Source organism: Tachyglossus aculeatus, chromosome 20, assembly GCF_015852505.1.
Source record: "Tachyglossus aculeatus isolate mTacAcu1 chromosome 20, mTacAcu1.pri, whole genome shotgun sequence".
NCBI classification, from domain to species: Eukaryota; Metazoa; Chordata; class Mammalia; order Monotremata; family Tachyglossidae; genus Tachyglossus; species Tachyglossus aculeatus.
The window spans coordinates 2088069-2115511 of record NC_052085.1 but is presented as its reverse complement, the minus strand read 5'-3'; the positions used below and the strand labels follow the sequence as shown (position 1 = coordinate 2115511).

Here is a 27443-nt window from a genome sequence, read left to right as displayed (position 1 = left end):
GAATAAATATGTACAAGTAAAATAAATAAATAAATAGAGTAATAAATATGTACAAACATATATGACTTGTCCAAGGTCATACAGTAGGTCTGAGCAGGGGCTCCGGGCCCATTTCTCTCCCACCCCTGCAGGCAGGTTCCCGCGGGCAGTGGGGGAGGGTTCATTCATTCATCCATTCAGTCATATTTATTGAGCACCTACTGTGTGCAGAGCACTGTGCTAAGCGCTTGGAAAGTACAATTCAACAACACAGTCCCTGCCCACAGCGGGCTTACAGTCTAGCAGCGTGGTTTAGCAGAAAGAGCCCGGGCCCCGGAGTCAGAGGGCGTGGGTTCTAATCCTGGCTCCACCACTGATCTGCTGTGTGACTTTGGGCAAGCCACTTCACTTCTCTGGGCTTCAGTTCCCTCCTCTGCAAAATGGGGATGGAGACTGTGAGCCCCACGTGGGACAACCTGATCACCTTGGATCTCCCCCAGGGTTTAGAACAGTGCTTGGCACATAGTAAGTGCTTAACAAATGCCATCATCATCATCATTATTATTATATACCAGTATTATTATTATTATTGTCCATGCTTCGGTTCTCTCATCTGGAAAATGGGGATGAAGACAGTGAGTCCCACGTGGGACAACCTGATGACCTTGCATCTCCCCTAGGGCTTAGAACAGTGCTTGGCACATAGTAAGCGCTTAACAAATACCATCATCATTATTATTGTCTGTGCTTCAGTTCCCTCATCTGGAAAATGGGGATGAAGACAGTGAGCCCCACGTGGGACAATCTGATGACCTTGCATCTCCCCCAGGGCTTAGAACAGTGCTTGGCACATAGTAAGCGCTTAACAAATACCATTATATTATTATTGTTGTTATTATTATTATTATTGTCCGTGCTTCGGTTCCCTCCTCTGGAAAATGGGGATGAAGACGGTGAGCCCCACATGGGACAACCTGATGACCTTGTGTCTCCCCCAGCGCTTAGAACAGTGCTTGGCACATAGTAAGTGCTTAACAAATACCATTATTATTATTATTATTATTATTATTATTATTATTATTATTATTATTATTATTATTATTGTCTGTGCTTCGGTTCCCTCCTCTGGAAAATGGGGATGAAGACAGTGAGCCCCACGTGGGACAACCTGATGACCTTGTGTCTCCCCCCAGGGCTTAGAACAGTGCTTGGCACATAGTAAGCGCTTAACAAATACCATCATCATTATTATTATTATTGTCCGTGCTTCAGTTCCCTCTTCTGGAAAATGGGGATGAAGACAGTGAGCCCCACGTGGAACAACGGGATAATATAATAATAATGGCATTTATTAAGCACTTACTATGTGCAAAGCACTGTTCTAAGCGCCGGGGAGGTTACAAGGTAATCAGGTTGTCCCATGTGGGGCTCACAGTCTTAATCCCCATTTTCCAGATGAGGGAACTGAGGCCCAGAGAAGTGAAGTGACTTGCCCGGAGTCACCCAGCTGACAATTGGCGGAGCTGGGATTTGAACCCATGGCCTGGATGACCTTGCGTCTCACCCCCGAGTTTAGAACAGTGCTTGGCACATAGTAAGTGCTTAACTAATACCATCCTTATTATTATTATTGTTGTCCGTGCTTCAGTTCCCTCTTCTGGAAACTGGGGATGAAGACAGTGAGCCCCATGTGGGACAACCCGATGACCTGGCGTCTTCCCCCCAGCGCTTAGAACAGTGCTTGGCACATAGTAAGCGCTTAACAAATACCATCCTTATTATTATTATTATTGTTGTCCGTGCTTCAGTTCCCTCTTCTGGAAAAGGGGGATGAAGACAGTGAGCCCCACGTGGGACAACCTGATGACCTGGCATCTCCCCCAGGGCTTAGAACAGTGCTTGGCACATAGTAAGTTCTTAACAAATACCATCATCATTATTATTATTATTGTCCATGCTTCAGTTCCCTCTTCTGGAAAATGGGAATGAAGACAGTGAGCCCCACGTGGGACAATGGGATAATATAATAATAATGGCATTTATTAAGTGCTTGCTATGTGCCAAGCACTGTTCTAAGCACCGGGGAGGTTACAAGGTAATCAGGTTGTCCCATGTGGGGCTCACAGTCTTAATCCCCATTTTCCAGATGAGGGAACTGAGGCCCAGAGAAGTGAAGTGACTTGCCCAGAGTCACACAGCTGACAGTTGGCGGAGCTGGGATTTGAACCCATGGCCTGGATGACCTTGCGTCTCACCCCCGAGTTTAGAACAGTGCTTGGCACGTAGTAAGCGCTTAACAAATACCATCCTTATTATTATTGTTGTTGTCCGTGCTTCAGTTCCCTCTGATGGAAAATGGGGATGAAGACAGTGAGCCCCACGTGGGACAACCTGATGACCTGGCGTCTCCCCCCAGGGCTTAGAACAGTGCTTGGCACATAGTAAGCGCTTAACAAATACCATCCTTATTATTATTATTGTTGTCCGTGCTCCAGTTCCCTCTTCTGGAAACTGGGGATGAAGACAGTGAGCCCCACGTGGGACAACCCGATGACCTGGCGTCTCCCTCCAGGGCTTAGAATAGTGCTTGGCACATAGTAAGCGCTTAGCAAATACCATCCTTATTATTATTATAGGCCTATTATTATAGGCCCTTCAAGGCCCTACTGAGAGCTCACCTCCTCCAGGAGGCCTTCCCAGACTGAGCCCCTTCCTTCCTCTCCCCCTCGTCCCCCTCTCCGTCCCCCCCATTTTACCTCCTTCCCTTCCCCACAGCACCTGTATATACGTATATATGTTTGTACATATTTATTACTCTATTTATTTTACTTGTACATATCTATTCTATTTATTTTATTTTGTTAGTATGTTTGGTTTTGTTCTCCGTCTCGCCCTTCTAGACTGTGAGCCCACTGTCGGGTAGGGACTGTCTCTAGATGTTGCCAACTTGGACTTCCCAAGCGCTTAGTCCAGTGCTCTGCACACAGTAAGCGCTCAATAAATACGATTGATGATGATGATGATGATGATGATTGTTGTTGTCCGTGCTTCAGTTCCCTCTGATGGAAAACGAGGGTGAAGACAGTGGGCCAACCTGAGTATTCGGGAGCCACCCCGGCGCTCAGAACAGTGGTTGGCACGTAGTGAGCGGCTAGGAAATTCCGTGAGGCCGAGAAGAGGGGGAGGGGGAGGGAAAGGAGGCGGTGCGGCCTGGTTGGGCTGGCAGCCGGCCGTGCCCAGCGGCTCCCGTCAAGATGCCCACCGGCCGGGGCCTGGGCACGGCTCTGAAGATGCTGGCCTTCGGGAGCAAACCCGGTAAGGACCGGCCCGGTGGGCACGGGGGGCGCAGGGCCGGGGCCCGCCCCGCAGCATAGCCTACAACAGTGCTTGGCACAGAGTAAGCGCTGAACAAATGCCACCGTCATCATCATCATCATTATTAGTAGTATTATAATCCTCCGGGGTCAGGGCGGAGAGGGGAAGGGGCCCGGGCAGGGGGCTGCGGGCATCAGCGCCTACAACAGTGCTTGGCACATAGTAAGCGCTGAACAAATGCCACCGTCATCATCATCATCATCATTATTATTATTATTATTATTATAATCCCCCGGGGTCAGGGCAGGGGGCCGCAGGCCTCCCCGGAGTGGGGAAGGGGCCCGGGCAGGGGGCTGCGGGCATCAGCGCCTAGAACAGTGCTTGGCACATAGTAAGCACTGAACAAATGCCACTATTATTATTATTATTATCCCCCGGGGTCAGGGCAGGGGGCCACAGGCCTCCCCGGAGAGGGGAAGGGGCCCGGGCATCAGCGCCTAGAACAGTGCTTGGCACATAGTAAGAGCTTAACAAATGCCACCATCATTATTGTTATTATTATTATTATTATTATCCCCCGGGGTCAGGGCAGGAGGCCGCAGGCCTCCCCGGAGAGGGGAAGGGGCCCAGGGGCCCGGGCATCAGCCCCTAGAACAGTGCTTGGCACATTGTAAGCGCTTAACAAATGCCACCACCATTATTATTATTATTATCCCCCGGGGTCAGGGCAGGGGGCCACAGGCCTCCCCGGAGAGGGGAAGGGGCCCGGGGGCCCGGGCATCAGCGCCTAGAACAGTGCTTGGCACATAGTAAGAGCTTAACAAATGCCACCATCATTATTGTTATTATTATTATTATTATTATTATCCCCCGGGGTCAGGGCAGCAAGCCGCAGGCCTCCCCGGAGAGGGGAAGGGGCCCGGGGGCCCGGGCATCAGTGCCTAGAGCAGTGCTTGGCACATAGTAAGCGTTTAACAAATGCCACCGTCATTATTATTATTATTATTATTATTATTATTATTATTATTATTATTATTATTATTATAATCCCCCGGTCTCAGGGCAGGGGGCCGCAGGCCTCCCCGGAGAGGGGAAGGGGCCCGGGGGCCCGGACATCAGCCCCTGGAACAGTGCTTGGCACATAGTAAGCGCGTAACAAATGCCACCATCATTATTGTTATTATTATTATTATCCCCCGGGGTCAGGGCAGGGGGCCGCGGGCTCCCCCGGAGAGGGGAAGGGGCCCGGGGGCCCGGGCATCAGCCCCTAGAGTAGTGCTTGGCACATAGTAAGCACTTAACAAATGCCACCACCATCATGCCTCCCCGGAGAGGGGAAGGGGCCCGGGGGCCCGGGCATCAGCGCCTAGAACAGTGCTTGGCACATAGTAAGCGCTTAACAAATGCCACCATTATTATTATTATTGTTGTTATTATTATTATTATCCCCTGGGGTCAGGGCAGGGGGCCGCAGGCCTCCCCGGAGAGGGGAAGGGGCCCGGGCAGGGGGCAGCGGGCATCAGCGCCTAGAATAGTGCTTGGCACATAGTAAGTGCTTAACAAATGCCACCATCATTATTATTATTATTATTATTATCCCCCGGGGTCAGGCAGGGGGTCTTGGGCACCATTCCCAGTCTGAGCCCCTTCCTTCCTCTCCCCCTCGTCCCCCTCTCCATCCCCCCCCCATCTTACCTCCTTCCCTTCCCCACAGCACCTGTATATATGGTTGTACAGATTTATTACTCTATTTATTTATTTTACTTGTACCTATCTATTCTATTTATTTTATTTTGTTAGTATGTTTGGTTTTGTTCTCTGTCTCCCCCTTCTAGACTGTGAGCCCACTGTTGGGTAGGGACTGGCTCTATATGTTGCCAACGCGCTTAGTACAGTGCTCTGCACACAGTAGGTGCTCAATAAATACGATTGATTGATTGATTGCTTTGCACATAGTAAGTGCTTCATAAATGCCATTATTATTATTATTGTTATTATTCTCTGTGCCTCAGTGACCACATCTGTCAAACGGGGACCAGCCTCAGTATTGGAAGCATTTCTGGCCTGATGAAGAGGCTATTGAAAGAGTTCCAGCCGCGATCCCGTCAGAACACCGACTGAATTTAAGGGAATGCCCCTTAAATTCCCCCCCCCAGGGTTTTTGGGCCCAAGGCGGAGGTGGCCGCACCCCAAATGGGAGGGCGAGAGACCCCCGCCCCTGCTCTCTGCTCGCCATTCATTCATTTAGCCCTATTTATTGAGTGCTTACTGCACACAGAGCACTGGGCTAAGAGCTTGGGAAGTCCAAATGGGCAGTGAGCCCATTGTTGGGTAGGGACCGTCTCTATATGTTGCCAACTTGTACTTCCCAAGCGCTTAGTACAGTGCTCTGCACACAGTAAGTGCTCAATAAATACGATTGAATGAATGAATGAATGAACAAATAATAATAATAATAATGATGGCATTTATTAAGCGCTTACTATGTGCAAAGCACTGTTCTATGCGCTGGGGAGGTTACAAGGTGATCAGGTTGGCCCACATGGGGCTCACAGTCTTCATCCCCATTTTCCTTACGAGGGAACTGAGGCACAGAGAAGTGATTTGCCCAAAGTCACACAGCTGATAATCGGCGGAGCAGGGATTGGAACCCATGACCTCTGACTCCAAAGCCCGGGCTCTTTCCACTGAGCCACGATGACATTTATTAAGCGCTTACTATGTGCAAAGCACTGTACTATGCACTGAGGAGGTTACAAGGTGATCAGGTTGTCCCACATGGGGCTCACAGTCTTCATCCCCATTTTCCAGATGAGGGAACTGAGGCACAGAAAAGTGACTTGCCCAGAGTCACACAACTGACAATCGGCGGAGCCGGGATTTGAACCCATGACCTCTGACTCCAAAGCCCGGGCTCTTTTCACTGAGCCACGCTGCATCTGGGCCAACAACGGGCTCACAGTCTAGAAGGGGGGAGACGGACAACAAAACAAAACACGTAGACAGACATCGGCAGCATCAATAGAATTATAGCTGTATACACATCATTAATAAAATTAATGTTTTTATTAAAATATAATTACTATAAAATATAATTAACTAATAGAGTACTAAATATGTACAAATATACCCAAGTGCTGTGGGGTGGGGAGGCGGGTAGGGGAGAGGGAAGGAGTCAGGGTGATGAACAGAGGAAAAGGGGGGCTCAGTCTGGGAAGGCCTCCTGGAGGAGGTGAGCTTTCAGCCCTCTTGTCCTCTTCCCCGCACACACAGGGGCGTGACCAGAGTGCTTGGCACATAGTAAGCGCTTAACAAATACCATCATCACCATCGCAAGGGCCGCACGGGCCTCCTGCGCCCCTGAAATCTCTGGTTCTGTTCAGGGGTACTGAGCGCCCGCCGGGAGCTGGGGGAGACGGGACAGAGGGCTTAGTGGCGAGAGCCCGGGCTTGGGAGTCAGAGGATGTGGGTTCTAATCCCGGTTCTGCCCCTTGTCTGCTGTGTGACCTCGGGCAAGTCACTTCACTTCTCTGGGCCTCAGTTACCTCGTCTGGAAAATGGGGATGAAGACGGTGAGCCCCACGTGGGACAACTTGATCACCATACATCTACCCCAGCGCTTAGAACAGTGCTTATCACATAATAATAATATCATCATCATCATCAATCATATTTATTGAGCGCTTACTGTGTGCAGAGCACTGTACTAGGCGCTTGGGAAGTACAAGTTGGCAACATATAGAGACAGGCCCTACCCAACAGTGGGCTCACAGTCTAAAAGGCTCACAGTCTAAAAGGCTCACAGTCTACTACTACTAATAATAATAATGTTGGTATTTGTTGAGCGCTTACTATGTGCAAAGCATTGTTCTAAGCGCTTGGGGGGATACAAAGTGATCAGGTTGTCCCACGTGGGGCTCACAGTCTTCATCCCCATTTTACAGACGAGGTAACTGAGGCTCAGAGAAGTTAAGTGACTTGCCCAAGGTCACACAGCAGACATGTGGCGGAGTAGGGATACGAACCCATGACCTCTGACTCCAAAGCCCGTGCTCTTTCCACTGAGCCACGCTGCTTCTCTAATAACAATAATAGTAATAAAGGTATTTGTTAAGCATTTACTACGTGCCAAGCACTGTTCTAAGCACTGAAGCACTTAACAAATACCATTAATATTATTATTATTATTACTACTGCTATTATTATTAAGGTCTGGCAGCAGAGTCCCTGTCTGCACAGGCACGTTGGCTTGGGGCAGAGATTTGCTGCAGAGCTGAAACCAAGCCAAAGCCTTGTGAGTCCTGTTTTCGACATATTTTTTCCCCCCTCCTTAGCCACACACACAGGGAGGACACACATCTCAATGCCATTATTATTATTATTATTATTATTATTATTATTATTATTATTATTATTATTATCTCAGCACACAACCAAACACCAACCCCTTAAATCCCATACACCACCAAGGACACCAAAGTTGTGCCACGTTCCTGAGATCCAGAAACCCGAAAGGCATGAATTTGCATTATTTTTTGGCATATTTACCGACCTAGGGAAAGTGATTTCCAAAGGACTCACACTTCACCCCCAAATCCAAATCCTATGCAGTCTGACCTGTACATTTCCAGAAATGTTCATTTAGAAGTCATGCATTCAGTCGTATTTTTTGAGCGCTTACTGTGTGCAGAGCACTGTACTAAGTGCAACAAATAGTATTTATTTTATTAATGGTGTACATATATATATCTATAATTCCATTTATTTACATTGACGCTATTGATGCCCATCCACTCACTTTGTTTTGTTGTCTGTCTCCCCCATTCTAGACTGAGCCATTTGGGTAGGGATTGTCTCTGTTGCCACATTGTACTTCCGAAGCGCTTAGTACAGTGCTCTGCACACAGTAAGCGCTCAATAAATACGATTGAATTAATGAATGAATGAAATAGAGACAATCCCTGCTCATGACCGGCTCACAGTCTAGAAGGGGGGAGACAGACTTCAAAACAAGTAAAGCCAGCTACTGTTGTCCTGCTACCAGTATAAATAACCAATAATACACTGCCTTGCTTCCAGTAACCTTGAGTAATCTCGATTTCACCGTGGTAAATAATTGAAATATGAGCCATGCCCACTGATCTGAACATTCGCTTTTCCCCAAGATCTGGGAGTTGGGGGAAGGCATGGGATAAGAAGTTCGGAGAGGTCGATGATCTTTTAAGTCTGGGCTTTTTATAGGGAAGGAAGATGTCTAAATATAATTGACTTTCATACTTCAAGTATTGGGTATCCTTGGCATGAGTGGCACAGACAGGAATCTGTAAGGAGGTTGGACTTTGCGGGAAGGGTGCTGCCCTCGGCTGCCATCTCAAATTAAGGACGTTGTTCTTTAGGAGCCTCCAAGCATTTCTCAGGCAGTTCTGCTTCATTTAATGAACTCTTTAGGGCTGAAGGCTTTCCTCCTTTGTTTCCTCTCGATATGGGCCTTTGCCTATCAGCCATGCTTGTGAAATAACTTCTAGAACATTTCATAACTTTCACTCTACCTTCAGGACTAAGAAATACTACTAGAGGTTTATCGTCTGGACTAAAAAAACAGACAAACTCCCCTGCTCGATTTTTGATCAATCGAAAGCTAGGTTTTCTTGGGAGAGAGCCAGACAAATTCACTATTACTGACTTGGAAGTACTGTATTCTATCCTTCTCTAAAGATTAAAAGGTGAAGGTTTCTCCCCACCTCCCCAACAGAGTCTATTACCTCGCACTAAGTGTCAGCTATCTCCTGCCCACTCCAGCCCCTCTCCCACCCTCTTTAGTTAATCACTTCAGGAGATGGTTTCACTTATTTCATTATTGATTTGCTCTTCGTGAGGATGTGATTTTTTCATTTTTATCTAGCAGAATTGTTGGGCCTGATGAATGGATTACATTAAGATTGTTCCCTATGAGGCATCTCTGAATTTCTTAACAAATTGTTATTAATTTGTTAATAATTATTATATAATATTATAACATCATCATATATAATCTATTATATATAATGTACATTATATCATATATTTTTGTATATAATATAATAATATTATAATCATAATAATTATAATATAATTATTTCACTTGATACGCTATTTTAAATATTGTGTATTATTATAATATATCATTATAAAATATATTTTATTATTATTAGTAGTAATAATGACAATGGTTCAGAGAGGGGTCTGCCTTTCCTTCCTGCTTCTGAAGCTCTGCATGTCATTTACGGCCGTTTAAGCCAAGAAAAGTGCTCAGACCAAATATTAAAACCTATTAAAGTAGGTTAAAAATAAAAGTGACCTCATTGCCCTCTGCTGTGGTATTTCCCCCGGGTCATCAAAGCAACTACAAATCCCAGCCACACTCCACCGTCGGTAGCTAAACTGTCCAACGTGCTTTTTCTCTCTCTCACTTTCTCTTTGGGTCTCTGTCCCCCCACCCCCAACAATCAATCAGTCAATCGTATTTATTGAGCGCTTACTGTGTGCAGAGCACTGTACTAATTGCTTGGGAAGTACAAGTTGGCAACATATAAAGACAGTCCCTACCCAACAGTGGGCTCACAGTCTAGAAGACTGTCTAGAAGACCCAACACTCTTCCTCCGCTGCCCCATCTCTCTGTCTCACTCTCAGTCTCCCTGTTGCCACACTCTCTCTGCCACTCCTTCTCTGCTTCTCTCTGTCTCTGAAAAGCTATCTCTCTTCAGTCAGACCAGTATTCTGCCATCAACGGGACCGCAAAACTCTCTTGAAAGAATCAGTCGATTGCTCATATTTATGGAGTGCTTACTGTGTGCAGAAGAGTGTGACAGATACTCTCCTTTCCTTTCTCCTTCTCATCAATATTTACCTTCTTACATTCTCATGCATTGATGGAAATTTACGTTCCCATTTCAAACTTCAGTTCTTCTCCTGGACCTGAATTTTCTTTGATCTTTAAGGGGTGCCAGGGCCCAAAATTTGGCCTTGCTCCCTGGCTGTACCCCCCCATTGATCCCAGCCAGGCCCCTCTTTGCATCTCGGGAGGGAGGGGGACACTCTCGCTGGAGTATAGTCGTTCCTGTTGGTGCTTGTAACTCTACAGGGCAGACAGCTGCTCCTGCTCATGCAGAGTGTCTGGGACCTGGTGCCTAGTAGACGGCACATACTATGGAGAAGCAGCATGGACTGGGGAGCTGGGAAATCTGGGTTCTAATCCCAGCCGTGCCATTCCCTGCCTCAGTTTCCTCATCAGTAAAATAGGGAGAAAATACCCGTTGCCCCTCCCGCTTAGACTGTCAGCCCCATGTGGGACAGGGATCATGTCTGATCTGATTGTCTCATATAATAACAATAGTGTTGGTATTTGTTAAGCGCTTACTATGTGCCAGGCACTGTCCTAAGCGCTGGGGTAGACACAAAGTGATCAGGTTATCCCACGTGGGGCTCACAGTCTTCATCCCCCATTTTGCAGGTGAGGGAACTGAGGTCCAGAGAAGTTAAGTGACTGGCCCAAAATCACACAGCTGGCAATTGGCAGAGCTGGGATTTGAACCCATGACCTCTGACGTCCAAGCCCGGGCTCTTTCCACAATCACTTAGGGCAAAATGAATGTCACTGAGAAGAGGAAAACGAAATAATAATGATGGCATTTATTAAGCCCTTACTATGTGCAAAGCACTGTTCTAAGCGCTGGGGAGGTTACAAGGTGATCAGGTTGCCCCATATGGGGCTCGCGGTGTTAATCCCCATTTTACAGATGCGGTAACTGAGGCATAGAGAATTGAAGTGGCTTGCCCAAAGTCACACAGCTAATTGACAGAGCAGGGATTTGAACCCATGACCTCTGACTCCAAAGCCCGGGCTCTTTCCACTGAGCCAACGCTGCTTCTCAGTAACACAGCTGGAGGAACAAATGGGCCAGAAAGATACTATTAAATGATCTGAACAAATGATCTGAGAAAAGAGGGTCAGCCATGGAGGAGGCAGGTTAACTGGGAACTGACTAAGGGTTTTCATCTGCTCTTTTGCAACAGGAAGTGTTAGGCTGGAGGGAAAAGGGCCCAACAGTCAAGAGTTTAAGGGGAACCAAAGAGGGAATGGTGGGTGAGAGACATCCAGGCTTAAAAATCCAAACAGGTGGCCCTGGTGGTACCGTGGTGATCCTGGGGGTTCAAGCTCTCAGTGAGGTGGCCTGTTGTTGTTTAAGAGGTACCTATGGCTAGACAGCACCCGGGGAAGAGAGAACAGCAAGTGAATAATAAGGAACGTCTGGGAAGCACAGAATAAACGGTTGTGGCTAGAGATCAATGGGAAAGAGATCTGTGAACCTGTTTAGCCCATTCAATTTTGTATTAAAGATGGAATACATAGAAATCTAGTAGCAGTGCTAGGCTTCGGTGTTTGAAAGCAGTGTGATTTACAGTATGAAGGCGGGGTCAACTGGGCCACAGGGCACTCTCATGAACCCCCCAAACTATAGGATACTCCTTAAGTACCTTCCCACCTCTATATTCTTTTGACCCTTCGCTTCTTTCTGCAGAAAATTTTGTGTCTGTCTCCCCGGATTAGACTTTTTAAGCTCCTTGAAAGCGGGGATTGCGTCTTCTAATTCTATTGCACTCTTCCAAGCGCTTATTATAGCGCTCTGCCCACAGATGGCACTCAAGACATACTATTCATTAACTGATTTATAGAAAAAACGACAAACCGAAATTGGGAGGTGCTGTGAGATTGACTGCCGGTCCCCCCTTGAGTCCAGGCCCGGTCCCTAGGGAACTGAAATAAGTGTTCAGAAAGTGAGAAGAAAATCTTTTAAAATGACTGTGATCCACAGAATATCAGACAGACCCCGAGTGACTCTATTAAGTTGAGCGAGGGCTGCTGTTTCAAAGAGCTCTCGATTGTTAAACTGGCCTGAGAAGGGACATGGGTTGTAGGGTAAGACAAGAAGTACGGCCTATAATGTTCCCAGGACTGTTTTAAAGCTAGTCTGCATTTCTCCCTATTAATTTAGAGGTCAGTAATAATAACTGTGGTATTTGTTAAGCATTTATTTTGTGCCAAGCATCGAACAAAGAGCTGGGGTTGATACAAGGTAATCAGGTGCCACATGGGGCTCACAGTTTAAGTTTTGTTTTGTTGTCTGTCTCCCCCTTCTAGACTGTGAGCCCGCTGTTGGGTAGGGGCCGTCTCTATATGTTGCCAACTTGTACTTCCCAAGTGCTTAGTACAGTGCTCTGCACACGGTAAGCGCTCAATAAATACGACTGAATGAGTGAAAGTAGGAGGGAGAAGCGAGTATTGACTCACAGTCTATGTAGGAGGGAACTGAGGCACAGGGAAGTCACGCAGCAGGTAAGTGGCAAAACTAAGATTAGAACCCAGGTCCTCTGACTCTCAGGCCTGTATTCTTTCTGGTAAGGTACGCTGCCCCTCAAATCTGAGAAAAGGAGCCCGTAAAAATATTAGCTAAAAAAGATTTACTCCGAGTGGAGGTCGGTTCTCATTTCTACTTCAAGGTAGGGTTTTCACTCCTCAAAATAGCCTCTTTCTCATTTCGAGCCTTTAGCCTGAAGCCAATTCTTCCTCAGTCATGAAGGCACTTTAGAGAAGAGCTGATTTGTGGTGGAGGGCAGAAGGGGCTGAAGGAGAAATGGACTAGGGGCTATGGGAATAGTTGGACGGAACTTGTGGCAAACTGTCACCCTGGCCAGATCTACACCAGCAAGTTTGCTGTGTAATTCTGGGTTAAAAATGCACTTTGATCTCAATTATCTGTTATTTGAGGCCTCTGGTTGCCTCACTGGCTAGTCTGTGGGACAGCTTTTTTGTCTAAGTGGGTGCAGTGGGGTTGAGTGAGAGCCAGCCCTTGCAGATTGCTTCCCTCTCCCATTCTTGCCAGCCTGACTTTCAGGGCAGTGATGAAAGAAAAAGACATCGTTTCACTTCCATCTTCTTAATCCTTTGCTGGGAACTAATTCCCAGGGGCTGGGGGTGCTCTGGGGCTTCTGGGGTAACTGTGCACCTTATTCAGGCCTCCTGGTGCTGGAACTCCCAAGAGGAGAGGAGGATCTAAGTAGGCGGGAGAGTAGATATTGAATCCCCATTTTCGAGATGAAGGCACTGAGGCACAGAGAAGTTAAATGACTTGTCCAAGGTCACACTGCAGGTAAGTGGCAGAGTCAGAATTAGAACTCAGGTCCTCCGAACCCTAGGCCTGTGCTCTTTCCACAGGGCATGCCGCTTTCCTAGAAGCCGCTTGAGGTGGGGGTAACGGGGCCTGTTTCTTTCTGCTCATGTTTGTGGCAGCTAAGCAACCCTCTCGCATACAGAGGTTTAGAGGTGCAGAATGCAGGACCGCCCCAGGTGGCTTCCAAGAAACCATGTACTGGAAAATCAACTTTAGAAAAACCCGACCCCGGGCGTCTACACGATAAGTCGACTCAAGGGGCTGAGCGAGGGATAAGCGCTTAGTACAACGCTCTGCACACAGTAAGCGCTCAATAAATACGATTGAATGAATAAGATCGAGCGGGATGGTGCAGTGATGTGATCCTGTGGAAGGCAGCACTGGATCTGCTGGGGCTTACGAAATGGCTCTGGGGAATTATTATACCACCAATTACTCTTCTGTGGGGAAAGGAATTTTGGTCCTGAACTTGATACAGAACAGACAGAACGCCTCAGCCTTGGATATTCTTAAACCCCTCACTAATGCACACCGGGTACCCATCTGCAAGCTTTCAAGACATGAACGATCCCCTCATCAGATGTAATGAAATAAAAGTCATGAGACCCCTGAGGAATTAATGGCTTCAGAATTGATGTTGCCTCAGAGTGCTTAAGTCTGCTGCTTTTTTCCCTTGTGTGGTGGTTTCCCAGCAAAACGAAAGAGAGGGAGACTGCTGAAGAGCTTTGCAGAGTAAAGGAAGCATCTCCTTGAATATTGCGGGGGGCGGGTGAGGGACAGAGCTGTTCCTTTCTGGGAAATGGTTTGGGTGGGATAGTTCCACCAAGATGCTGAAGCGATGGGGAAAGAATCACTCAGGAGACAGAGTCCTTTCACTAATACAGAGTCACGGACCCTGAAAGGGTAGTATTTCAAGTCTGACACACCAGCTGTGCCAGAGCCGATGCTCTTGTACCCACCCCAGCATGTTTTCTCCGTCAAATCTTCGTGGTTTTGCATTCAGAGCTCTTTACCTACTCCTAAAATGACTGCTTTCCACTCTGGGTCTGCTCCGACAGTGGTCCTCCTGTCTCTCACACAGCTTCAGTTTGTAAACCCATGACACTGGCCAACCTCTCAATCAATCAATCAGAGGTCCTCTAAGAACAGATAATTCGAGCCTCCTGCCTAGAGCGTTGCAATGAAGACTCTGTTGTTCTGGTCTCAAGGACTAGCTATGTTCCCAATCCCTCTATTAACTGTTTGTTATTCCAACAATTTACCCTTTATAATAAATACTAATATTTTCTTTTAGACTGTGAGCCCACTGTTGGGTAGGGACTGTCTCTATATGTTGCCAACTTGTACTTCTCAAGCGCTTAGTACAGTGCTCTGCACACAGTAAGCATTCAATAAATACGATTGATGATGATGATGACTCTGTTCCGATGCCCTCAAAGGCCCTCCTCTCATTCACGTACAAACTTTGAAGTGTGGTTCTGTCTTTAGGGCTACTCTATTTTCTCATTTTGCCTGTACCCACTTAAAAGTTGGCCTTTGTTTCACCTCAAGCCCTACTTGTCCCTGCGTTATTTTTGGGAAATCAGCATAGCGTCCTAGACCCTCAAACCGGCGTTCCTGACTCTTCTTCCCTTGCATTCTCTGTCTACTGCAGTATTGACTTAAAGCCTGCACTCAGCGCTGGGGCCTATTGGATTTGTTTACACAGGGAGGTATGCTTAGGTCTCATTTCCTTTCCTTTTCATATTTCTATTCCTGGCCCTGTCTCATTGCCCACAGCACTGAGGCTGTGATGATTATCATCACAAAACATGGAAAACACAGAAGGGAAAGAATAGGCTCTTCCCCGCTGGGAGCTAATGACCTAAAATGTGAAAATGCCCCAGATTAGTAAAGCGATGAGCCCAGATGGAATGAATGGAGTCAGTGATATGAACAGCTTGGAAGAGTGGGTGGAAAAAAATGCTCCCCGGGACCTGTCAGGGTTTCTTTCCTGTTATGGTACTGTCACGGCTGGCCGGTAAGGTCGCCGTCATGACCCTAATCAATCAATCAATCAATCAATCAGTCATATTTATTGAGCACTTACTGTGTGCAGAGCTCTGTACTAAGCACTTGGGAGAGTACAATATAACAGACACATTACCTGCTCGCAAAGAGCTTAGTCTAGAGGAGGAGATAGACATTAATATAAACAAATTATAGATATGTACATAAGTGCTGAGAGGCCGGGAGGGGGGATGAATAAAGGGAGCAAGTCCGGGTGATACAGAAGGGAATGGAAAAAAAGGAAATGAGGGCTTAGTCAGGTAAGACCCTAATCCTCATCAAACAGTTATTGGTCCCCTTCATGGCCAACTTCTGAATGAATTCATATGATATAGGCTCTTTGAGGGCAAAGACTGTACTTTTCACTTCTGTTGTACCCTCCCAAGTGCTTAGTATGACACACTGCACAGAGTTAGGCACTCCAAAAATACAACTGAGTGATTAAGAGGTTGGAGCTGAGACTATAAGAAGTAGAGCAGTAGTGTAGAGCAGAGAAGGGGTGGCAGTTATTTTGACCGGAGGGCCACTCACCCAACTTTGTTTGGAAGGGGAGGACCAGACCTCCAAGCTCGTCAGGAGGCTAGTGGAGAATGTGTCCTCCTGAGGCAGCTCTTAACTGGCTCCACGGCCGCACGCCGCAGCCTCAGAGCAGCGATGTGTGAAGTTGCTGAGTGCAAAAATGAACTTCTAATTGCAGGCTTCACTATACTTCACCTTCTTGCCTATGCAAACACATTCTTCTCTAAGAGGATACATCTGTCCCCCTTTCTGATCAAGGGATAGAGTTCAGAGAACTTTCCTTCACCTCACCCCAGTACCACTGGGCAGCTCCCAGAGCAGGGAGTGAGTAAAGTACAATGCTGCAAAAACACAGAAATTCCAACTTTTTTCCACCAGGTTTCACCTATTTTTGTTGTTGTGGTAATGAACTCTGAAAAATAAATGAAAACGAGAGGCTCAAAATCAACCCAGCATGTTTAGATTTCTGATTCCAATGTCCAGATTTGAAAAGCATTCCCTGAGGAGATTTATTCTAAGTCTATTTTTTGCTTGCTTTCTTACTTAGTCTTACTTTTGGTCTCCCTTTATTTCTTTCAGCATATATCCTATGCCAAGCATTGTACCAAGCACCAGGGAAAGGTTCAAGGGCATTGTTTTAGATATGAGGCTCACAGTCCTAGAGATGAGTGAAGGGCTTGTACTTCCCAAGCGCTTAGTACAGTGCTCTGCACACAGTAAGCGCTCAATAAATATGATTGAATGAATGAATGAAAGGGGGCAGACTCACACAGAGAAAGGATTAATTGGGAAAATTCATTGAAAAATCAAAAGTGGTCGTTCATTACTGATGAGATGGAATTGTCCAATGTCTTCTCCTCACCCTAGGCAGATCCACCCTTGGTTCAAACATCCACAACCTTGCCCGTAGTGGTTTGGTTTGTTTGCATTTTGTGTTGCAGAACTCCACTGGTCTGCAAAACAGAGAAGTTGAGTCATTTCTGGGATCGAACGGGCCCCGACGTGACCTTCCTTCTAGAGACACAAGGTCTCAGGGACGATTGCCAGCCCGGGGAGGGGAAAACCTGACCTGATTTTGATGAAATGCGTACTTTGGAGAAATAACAATAATAGAATTTGTTAAACACTTACTAGGAGCTCAGTGGCAGGGTAGATGCAAAGTTATCAAAGCCCCTCTCCACCTGGGGCTCAACCTTCACCCCATTTTTGCAGTTAAGGAAACTGAGGCCCAGAGAGATTAAGTAACTTGGCCCTGATCACTCTGAAGACTAGGGGCAGAGGTGGGTCTAGAATCCAGATGTCCTGAACTGTTTCGAGTCCTGTGCTGTTTCGAGGCAGTCTCATTGCTTCTCACCAATCTCTACTTCCTAAGCTTACAATAGCTTCCCCAAACGGTGCTCAGATTTAAAGATTTTGGACTTGCTGACGTAGAAAAAACGATTTATAGTGATTGAATTCATCATTTTTACCCAATGAACAAAGCCCAAGGGGAGAAGTGATGCTTTCAGTGAGTTTTATGGCCCATTTCATTGCCACTCATCTCCTATCTAATAGGGGTATTAATTTGACTCAGCTCAGAGGGGTATACGGGTATCGAAATCCTATAGCTGCCTAGTAAATTTAACAACAGGACATTTGACAACTTGTATTTTCCTTTTTTCTTTGTGCGGTTGTCTCAGCTCTCCACCCCACCCTGTTGTCAGCTCTGGGGTTCATTAGTTCTCCTATTAACTCCTGGCAGAGTGGGGTCATGAAGAGCAGGTGCTGTGTAAATAATTAAGCAGGGGAACATGCATATTTCACATTGTCTTTATAAAGGCAGGAGGAAATGATCCTGCTGCAGCTCAAAAAGGGGTTGAGCAACTCAAGATCTCTGGGCTAAATTCAAAATTCTCATCCATCCGTTGACCTTAGACAACTTTAATAGGGTTTCTATGGATTTCAATGACACTAGGAAGGTGTCGTCGTTTTTATGTATATTTGTTTGTGGGGGTGTTCAACTTGAATAGAGTTCTCAGAGAACCGAACCTCAGAACACCTCAGACTTCACACACAATCGATCACTCAGTTAATCAATAGCATTTATTGAGTGCATACTGCATGCAGAGTACTGTTACAGTACTGTACTGCAGAGTACAGAGTGCACAGTAGAGAAGCAGCATGGCTTAGTGGAAAGAGCACGGGCTTTGGAGTCAGAGGTCACGGGTTCAAATCCTGGCTCCGCCAATTGTCAGCTGTGTGACTTTGGGCATGTCACTTAACTTCTCTGTGCCTCAGTTCCCTCATCTGTAAAATGGGGGTTAAGACTGTGAGCCCCCCGCGGGGCAACCTGATCACCTTGTAACCTCTCCAGCGCTTAGAACAGTGCTTTGCACATATTAAGTGCTTAATAAATGCCATTATTATTATTATTATTACTGTTCTAAGTGCCTGGGAGTGTACAATATAACAGAGTTGGTAGATGCATTCCCTGACCACAGCAAGCTTACAGTCTAGAGGGGGATAAAGACATTGATAGAAATAAATACATAAATTACAGATGTATGTAAGTGTTGTAGGGCTAAGGGAGGGGTGAATGAAAGGTGCAAATTCAAGTGCAAGGGTGACACAGAAGAGAGGAGAAGAGGAAATGAGGGTTTAGTCACACTCCCATGAACCCCACACCTGGCAGGCCCCATTCCCATGTGCTCTCCTCTCTGTAAACCCCAAGTCCCTGTTTCTGATTGAATATGGAATCACAACTTATGCATCAGTGTGGTGCCGTAGCTTTAACACTTTCCAAACGGCAAGATACCATCCTTTTTTCGGCCGTTCTTTAATTCTACCGGATCAGCTGGTGCTGTTGTTTAGTTACACTTATCTCGTAAAACTTCGTTTTACCCAGCAGAGGTATTTTGTAGAAGTCATTCAAGCCCACGATTTCAGAGCCAGCGCCGGGAGTTCAGAGGTGGGAACATTGTTTTCCTCAGCATCTGTCGGACAGCAAGTTTAGACAGCAGGTCATTGATTCTGGGCAGGCTCTGCCCTGCTCAGTGTTCATAGTCTTTACAGACACTTTAGAATGGCCATATTTTTTTTAAGGTACATTAAGTCTATTTGGAAGCATTAGCTTTGCTCTCTTTCTGTCACTTTTTGGTAAATAGGATGCCTCTTGAGAAGAACAAATTGCCCTAATGGCCACAGACCACTTGAAATAACCCAGCCAAAATGATTTTAACATTGTTAATATTTATAACGGTTGTCTGCCTGGTTCCTTCTGCCCTTCGTTTAGTTCTTTTGTACCCAACGGACAATTTGGTATTGCAACTTTTGCGTCGTTTGTGGACACTGCATTCCTTTTTTAATCCAAAATGTTGCTATAGGGATCGTGTAAATGACCCTTAACTAAAGCAGCCAATGCCCCAATTCACAAATTGGTACGATACACTCGCAGCTTCGAGTCGTGACTGTATTGATAATTGTAACCCTTTACACTGTAAGCTTGTTGTGGACAGGGAATGTGTTTGTCATATTGTTATATTGTACCCTTCCAACTGGAGTCCATGAGGCTTTTTAATAATTGTGGAATCTGTTAAGCGCTTACTATGTTCCGGGCACTGTACTAAGCACTGGGGTATATGCAAGGTAACTGGATTGGACACAGTCCCTGTCCCACATAGGGCTCACAGTCTTAAACCCCATTCTACAGATGAGGGAACTGAGGCCCAGAGAAGTGAAGTGACTTGCCCAAGGGTGCACAGCAGGCACAGCACCTGTATATATGTATATATGTTTGTACATATTTATTACTCTATTTATTTATTTTACTTGTACATATCTATTCTATTTATTTTATTTTGTTAGTATGTTTGGTTTTGTTCTCTGTGTCCCCCTTCTAGACTGTGAGCCCACTGTTGGGTAGGGACTGGCTCTAGATGTTGCCAACTTGTACTTCCCAAGTGCTTAGTACAGTGCTCTGCATACAGTAAGCGCTCAATAAATACAATTGATTGATTGATTGATTGAAGTGGCAGACTCAGGATTAGAACTCAGGTCCTTCTGACTCCCAAGCCCATGATCTACTGATTAGGCCACGCTGCTTTTCACGCTGCTTCTCTTGTTGTCTGGATTCTCCAGATAACTGCCTCACCGCTTTGCTTTGCTTTTCTTCGGCAGCGAAGCTCCAGTCTTTGCTTCCTGAAGAGGTACAATGATGGGACCATCTGTATTTATATTTAGGCTTTAGCCTGATTAGCAACCTTATGGTCTCCATCTGCATATTGGGAATCAGGAAATAATATTTACAGCATTCCGTGCCCACTCTGGAGAGGAGCATAATATGAATTGCGATTGCTGCTTCTATTTTTCATAGCAACCCCCGCCTCCACCGTCCCACGATTTATTGCCTGTTTGCAGACCTGTGCAGGTCAGCCCGGGATAGGTGGGCAGCATCATCAATCGTATTTATTGAGCGCTTACTATGTGCAGAGCACTGTACTAAGCATCTGCCATTCACTCATGCCTGAGCTTACTCGTCAGCTGCTGCCTTCCCACCGCAGAAGACCAACTTCACCCTCACCTTCCTCTGGATCCCTAGAGGCGGATTTGGAGGTATCGGGAGCAGAGGCTGCAGAGGGGTCCGACTCTTGGCTTCAGAAACCCTCCGTTGGCCTGTGCTTTATGGGCTTGGAACCTAGAGAAAAAGTATAATAATAATGATGATGGCATTTATTAAGCGCTTACTATGTGTGAAGCACTGTCCTAAGCGCTGTGGAGGTTACAAGGTGATCAGGTTGTCCCACGGGGGCCTCACAGTCTTAATCCCCAGACTGAGGCCCAGAGAAGTGAAGCGACTTGCCCAAAGTCACACAGCTGACATGGCGGAGCTGGGATTTGAACCCATGACCTCTGACTCCAAAGCCCGGGCTCTTTCCACTGAGCTACACCGCTTCTCTTATGGCCGAGCAGACAAGTGGCAGAGCTGGGATTAGAACCGAAGTCCTTCCTACTCCCAGGCCCTTCCTCCATCCACCAGGCCACGATGGGGTTGCCACCGGCTAAGCCTCGGTGGCTGAGGCAGGAGTGGGATGTGAAGTCCCTGGCTTGGGTTCTCTGAAAGTACCACAAGGCCATCCTGCTGTTGGTTTGCTTCAAAGTAGCAGATCGGTCCCGTAAAAGCGTGAGAAGCCACTACAAAATCTGTCCGAAGGCCGGAAGAAGTTTGAGGAGTTTGAGGGTGCGTGAACTATCTCAGGAATTATGCTTCTTGGCAGATAGGGGTGGTCCAGGAAAGTGCCACAGCATTTGTTTTGCAAATATTATGACTCACTCGTAAATACACACTTCAGAGTCACTGGGGAATTGAGCCACTCAGCCAGAAAACTGGATGGTACTTAAAGCATCTTAGAGAGTTTCTTAGCCTTGATCCACTAGGCAAAAATCGCAACCTGGGGCTACCAGGGGGCCCGGGACCACTGAAGAGCAAGTTGGGAACTTTGTCTTGGGAGAAGGAGCATTTGCTCAGAGGCCTCCTAGGCCCCTAGCTTGGCTCCTGCTGACACATCTTAAAAAATACCATTATTATTATTATTATTATTACCATCATCATCATGTAGGTGGTTTCTCTGACTCCAGGAATCCGCTGCAGTCAATTAGCAAGCTATCTCCCACCTGTGGCTGGGCCTTTGGGGTATGGGCTTGTGCTCTGCCTTGGCAACTCAACATTAAGAGTGTGTGTGTATCTATATCTGTCCGTATTAGATTGTGAGCCCCCTGAGTGATAGTGATCATGTCTAACTTTTATTTTATGTTAAGTGCATACTATGTGTGAGGCACTGAACTAAGCATGGGGTAGATTCATTCATTTATTCAATCGTATTGAGCGCTTACTGTGTGCAGAGCACTGTACTAAGTGCTTGGGAAGTACAAGTTGGCAACATATAGAGACGGTTCCTACCCAACAGCGGGCTCACAGTCTAGAGGGGGGAGACAGACAACAAAACAAAACATATTAACAAAATAGAATAGTAATTATGTACAAGTAAAATAGAGTGATTAATCTGTACAAACATATATACAGGTGCTGTGGGAGAGGGGAAGGAGGTAGAGCGGGGGGGATGGGGAGGGGGAGAGGAAGGAGGGGGCTCAGTCTGGGATAGATAATAATAATTTTGGTATTTGTTAAGCGCTTACTATGTGCCAAGCACTGTTCTAAGCGCTGGGGGAGATACAAGGTAACTCCCTGTCCTCACTCTGACAATTTGTGAGCTTCTTGGTGGCAAGGATTGTCAAATTCAGTTGGAATTCGTATGCGCTCAAGAGCCTGTTGCTGAGTTCTGCACACTGTAGACAGTACAATGTTCTGCACTTAGTAAATGCTCAATAAATAACCAGTGAGTGGGATTTGCTTGCTTCAACTTGCCTTAAGCAAGTTGCTTTCCCTTCTAGCTTAATTCTCTAGGACTCGTGCATCCTAAATATCTCTTACCCCTTCCACATCCAAAAAGAAAATGCCACCTTGGCATGATTTTATCTAGGAAATCTGGCATGCGGTGCCTCCAATAGCATATGGGGGAAAAGTGAAATCTGGTTCTCAGTTCCCAATTTGACCAGGAATCAGACTTTCTGGAGTGGAAATCCTGAAGGGTCTGATTGGCTCAGCCTTGGAGGGGACAGATAAAGGTTCTCAATCTGAGGAATTCCTTGCTCTAAACTTGGAACTCTTATTGCTATGGGGAGACAAATAAAAACAATCTAGAGCCTTGCATGTCTTGATTTTGGAATCCCTTTGGAGCATTTTCCTCTCTTTTTCTAGACTAGATGGTCTGCTGCCTTTCTCCAGTAATTTTCAGCCCCTTTGTTTCAGTACCAATCTTCTTCATGTCGCTGTAATCTCTGAAGCGTCAACCACATTCTGTCAGGTTGTGAATAGAAGCTTTCTGGTGACCCTGGCTCTGTGGTCATTAGGGGATCTCCTCCTTGACTTGCTCCCTGTTTCTTCCATCTTGGCTGCTGCATTGAGCTAAAAGTAGCCTCAGGGATGTTTTGAGGGGCGGTGGGGAAAGCGCTCAGCCTTCGTTTCTCAATCTGGTCCATACCGGGGTAATGCCTGAACTCAATCAATCGATGCTATTTTTTGAGCATGTACTATGTGCAGAGCACTGCACTAAGCACTTGGGAGAGTATAATGCAACCAGGTTGATAGAAAGGATCCCTGACCACAAGGAAAAGGAGAAACCATATGGCTTGGTGGAAAAAGCACAGGCCTGGGAGTCGAAGACCTGGGTTCTAATCCTACTCCACCACTTACCTGCTGTGAGATCTCGGGCAAGGCACTTCACTTCGCCATGTCTGTCACCTCATCTGTGAAATGGGGATTTAATGTCTGCTCTCTCCTAATAAGACTGTGAACAGCATACGGGACAGGGACTGTCGTCCAACCTGATTAACTTGTATCTACTCCAGCACTTGAAACAGTGCTTGGCATGTAGTAAGCGCTTAGCAAAATGCCATTTTTTTTTTAAAAAAAGGAGCCTGCAGTCTAGACATTAAAATTAGGAATTGGGGGAGTTTAAGGCTGTGTTCACAAGTTGTAGGGTGAACATAAGGTATTTAAGGGGTACATATCTCTGAATGCTTCTAGTGGATTGGCCTCCTCCAAGAGGCCTTCCCAGACTAAGCCCCACTTTTCATCATCATCATCATCAATCGTATTTATTGAGCGCTTACTGTGTGCAGAGCACTGGACTAAGCGCTTGGGAAGTACAAATTGGCAACATACAGAGACAGTCCCTACCCAACAGTGGGCTCACAGTCTAAAAGGGGGGAGACAGAGAACAAAACCAAACATACTAACAAAATAAAATAAATAGAATAGACATGTACAAGTAAAATAAAAAAATAAATAAATAGAGTAATAAATATGTACAAACATATATACATATATACAGGTGCTGTGGTGAAGGGAAGGATGTAAGACTTTTCCTCATATCCCACTCCCCTCTACATCGCCCTGACTTGCTCTCTTTGCTCTTCCTCATCTCCCTGCCCCGCAGCACTGATTTATACATCTGTAATTTTATTTATTTATTTATAATGATATCTGTTTATTTGTATTGATGGCTGTCTCCTCCCCTTGCCCCTTAGATGGTGAGCTTAGTGTGGGCAGGGATTGTCATTCTTTATTGCCGTATTGTACCTTCCCAAGAGCTTCGTACAGTGCTCTGCACACAATAAGTGCTTAATAAATATGATTGAATGAATGAATAAATCTGTTGAAAGATGGGGCATAGGGAGTGAGAACATTTTCTCAACTCAGCTACTTTTAAAGAAGTCTGAACCAATCTGGTGCATTCTACATAATTTCATTTAAACGATCTAGACCCGTCTTTAATGATCTATTTGATTTTTTTCCACGGATTTTCTATATTTAATATTGCTCAGTACAACTCGCTAGATTGTAAGCTCCTTGAGGTGAGGGTTCATGCCTACTAACTTTAGTGTACAGTTCTTGGCACAAAGTAGGTCCTCAATAAATACTATTGATTGACTGATACCCAAAGATACCAGATTCTCTTCTCCTCTTACCTCTTAAGGATGTGGGGGCATCCTTATTTAGGCATTATTTGGGTGGAAAATGAAACTAAGGTTTTCTTTTGCTTTTGATAGGTAGCTATTTGTAAGTCTGGTTTTCTCTAACAACTGCTGTCCTATGAATGAAAAGAAAAACACCAGATTGTATCTTCTTGGAGGAAAGCAATAGGCCTACAGGTGGTGGCAGGTCTGTGTTTAACTGTGATGTACAAACTTTAAAAACACCTGGGTCATGGGGAGAAGGTTAGATAGTTCTCCCTTTATCTGAGTATCTGAATATTCCTGTGCCTCTTTCAATCTTTCCTGTATACTTCACAACTCAGAAACGCCGCCTCGTTCTAGTTAAATGCAGCGTCTACTAGTTTGAAAGTGCACACAGGTCTTCCCAGATTATCATGGAGATCATCTTTGAGCTCCACTAATGCTTTAGGAGGCTTTGAAGACTGCTGCTATTTTCATCTTCGTGCAGCCAGCGCGGAAGAGACTAGCCATGCCCCTGATATCCCACCGCTGGAGAAAATGTAGCTCTATAGGTAACTGTACCATCTGCAGCTGCTTCGGTTCATTCATTCAATCGTATTTATTGAGCACTTAGTGTGTGTAGAGCACTGTACTGAGGACTTGGGTGAGTACAAAACAGTGTGCTTGTGTAAGAGGAGTGCTTGGGCAGAGAAGTACTGTAATGAGAGCAGAGCTATTTGAGCAGGTGGGTAAGATATATCCAGTAATTCATTAATCTTGGGCAACCGAGGCTAGGTAGATGGTAGCCCTCAGAGTGAAACCAGCACTACAGTCGACCACTGGGAAGATCCCATCCCAACAGACTAAACCTCGGAGTACAGCGAGGCATCATACATTGGTTTTCCAGAACTCTGGTCATGTGAGTTTATTTGGATCTTTATCCTTTATTCACCCCTCTCTCAGCCCCACAGCACTTATAGTCCATAATTATTTATATTAGTGTCTGTCTCCTCCTCTAGACTGTAAGCTTGTTGCGGGCAGGGAACGTATCTACCAACACCTTCGTGTTGTACTCTCACACGTGGTTGGTACAGTATTCTGCACCCAGTAAGCGCTCAGTAAATATGATCGAGTGAAGCTACCAGGTATGTGGATGCATTAGCGAAACTAACATTTGAATGTCAGGATGAACAATCTGGAGTCTAAGATGCTGTAGACTTGGAAAATGATCATTTTCATTTCCAACAGCAGTTGGTCTGAGAGGGTAAAAATATATTGCTGCTGATTTAAGATATTACGTTTTATTTAGACCAGAAAACACTCGATGGATTTAAACAATCGTTTCATTCTACCGTTGCTGTACAAATGAATTGATTTTTTTTTTTTTGTTACAGTAGGAAAACAAGATGAGTACCAGGAAGCCTTTCTTTAGTCAGCTTCAGTGCTCTGCTAAATTGTTGCTGTGCATGTGAATTTGTGCCTCTGGTTCATCATCATCATCAATCGTATTTATTGAGCGCTTACTATGTGCAGAGCACTGTACTAAGCGCTTGGGAAGTACAAATTGGCAACATATAGGGAGAGTCCCTACCCAACAGTGGGCTCACAGTTCACAAACGGGAATCCTGGTCTGATGCTCCGACGAACACTTGTTAGCTAGTCTCATTGCCGGGAAAATGCGGGGAGCCAAGAAAATAGGTGGATTTACATTTCTAATCAATTACTCTAATAAAGTGCTGAATCTTCAGCTCCTGAAAGGGGAACTTACATCTGACGTTTGCAAAAAAAAAGCGTGCTGCTGCTGCTGTAAATAACCACAAATGCATTCTGTTTTCCCGTTGGTAAAACGCCAGGTTCTGAGGGATTCCAGATTAGGACACAGTGCTCTTCTGGGCACAAAAGCATCCCAAGAGGAGACACAATGTGCAGAGTTGACTTGGCTCTTGTGTGCGTTTATACTCCTGCTTCACTTTACCTCCATAGTGTCGAGCCCAGCACAGGTCTTATAATTTAATACCTGCAGTCCACCCACCTGTACTCCTCGGTACCTGCCCAAGAGCCCTTAACCGGTGCCGGTCCGTGCCTTTATTGAGACACTGGGCCGAATAAGGAGGCTCTTGGGGCCGTTGTCAGGCAGACACCCTGCCCCTTACCTGACATTGCCGCCCCTCCACTCTGTTGCGCTTACTTCTGGGCTGGTAAAGTGCAGGCCTCTAACCCAGGTATTTCTCAGCGACTCCTGACCTATGTTTCCAAACTGGATGGGATAATCGGAATCCAGGGGAAAACTCAGGTGGTCCTTAGCGGTCTCCAGGTGCTAAATGATGTGCGTGGGTCAGTCTTTCTTGTAGACCCCACACTGCCTGTTGTACTCAATGCTACAGACCACCACATTCAAAACTCAGTCCTATCTCCTTTTCCAAACTTAATGAAATGCTGTAAAGGCATGAGCCAGTTGGTAGGCAAAGTGGTCAGTTGTCTTGCGTACTCACCACATTGCCAACGAACAGGTCAGGAGGCTTGCGGTGGCCATGTAATTTTTTTTCCATTTCGTCATCATCAATCGTATTTATTGAGCGCTTACTGTGTGCGGAGCACTGTACTAAGCGCTTGGGAAGTACAAATTGGCAACATATAGAGACAGTCCCTACCCAACAGTGGGCTCACAGTCTAAAAGGGGGAGACAGAGAACAAAACCAAACATACTAACAAAATAAAATAAATAGAATAGATATGTACAAATAAAATAAATAAATAGAGTAATAAATATGTACAAACATATATACATATATACAGGTGTTGTGGGGAAGGGAAGGAGGTAAGATGGGGGGATGGAGAGG

The 27443-nt window shown here is 45.8% G+C and overlaps 1 protein-coding gene across 1 annotated transcript in view; it reads left to right on the top strand.

The window, feature by feature from the left end:
* The first annotated feature begins 3212 nt into the window (after window positions 1–3212).
* Window positions 3213–27443, top strand: part of ATP8A2 (ATPase phospholipid transporting 8A2) — a 333778-nt gene continuing 309547 nt past the window's right edge. Inside the window, exon 1 of the mRNA XM_038762117.1 lies at window positions 3213–3294. Within this exon, the coding sequence (XP_038618045.1) occupies window positions 3234–3294 (61 nt within the window). The 5' untranslated portion in view covers window positions 3213–3233. The remainder of the gene's footprint in view (window positions 3295–27443) is intronic.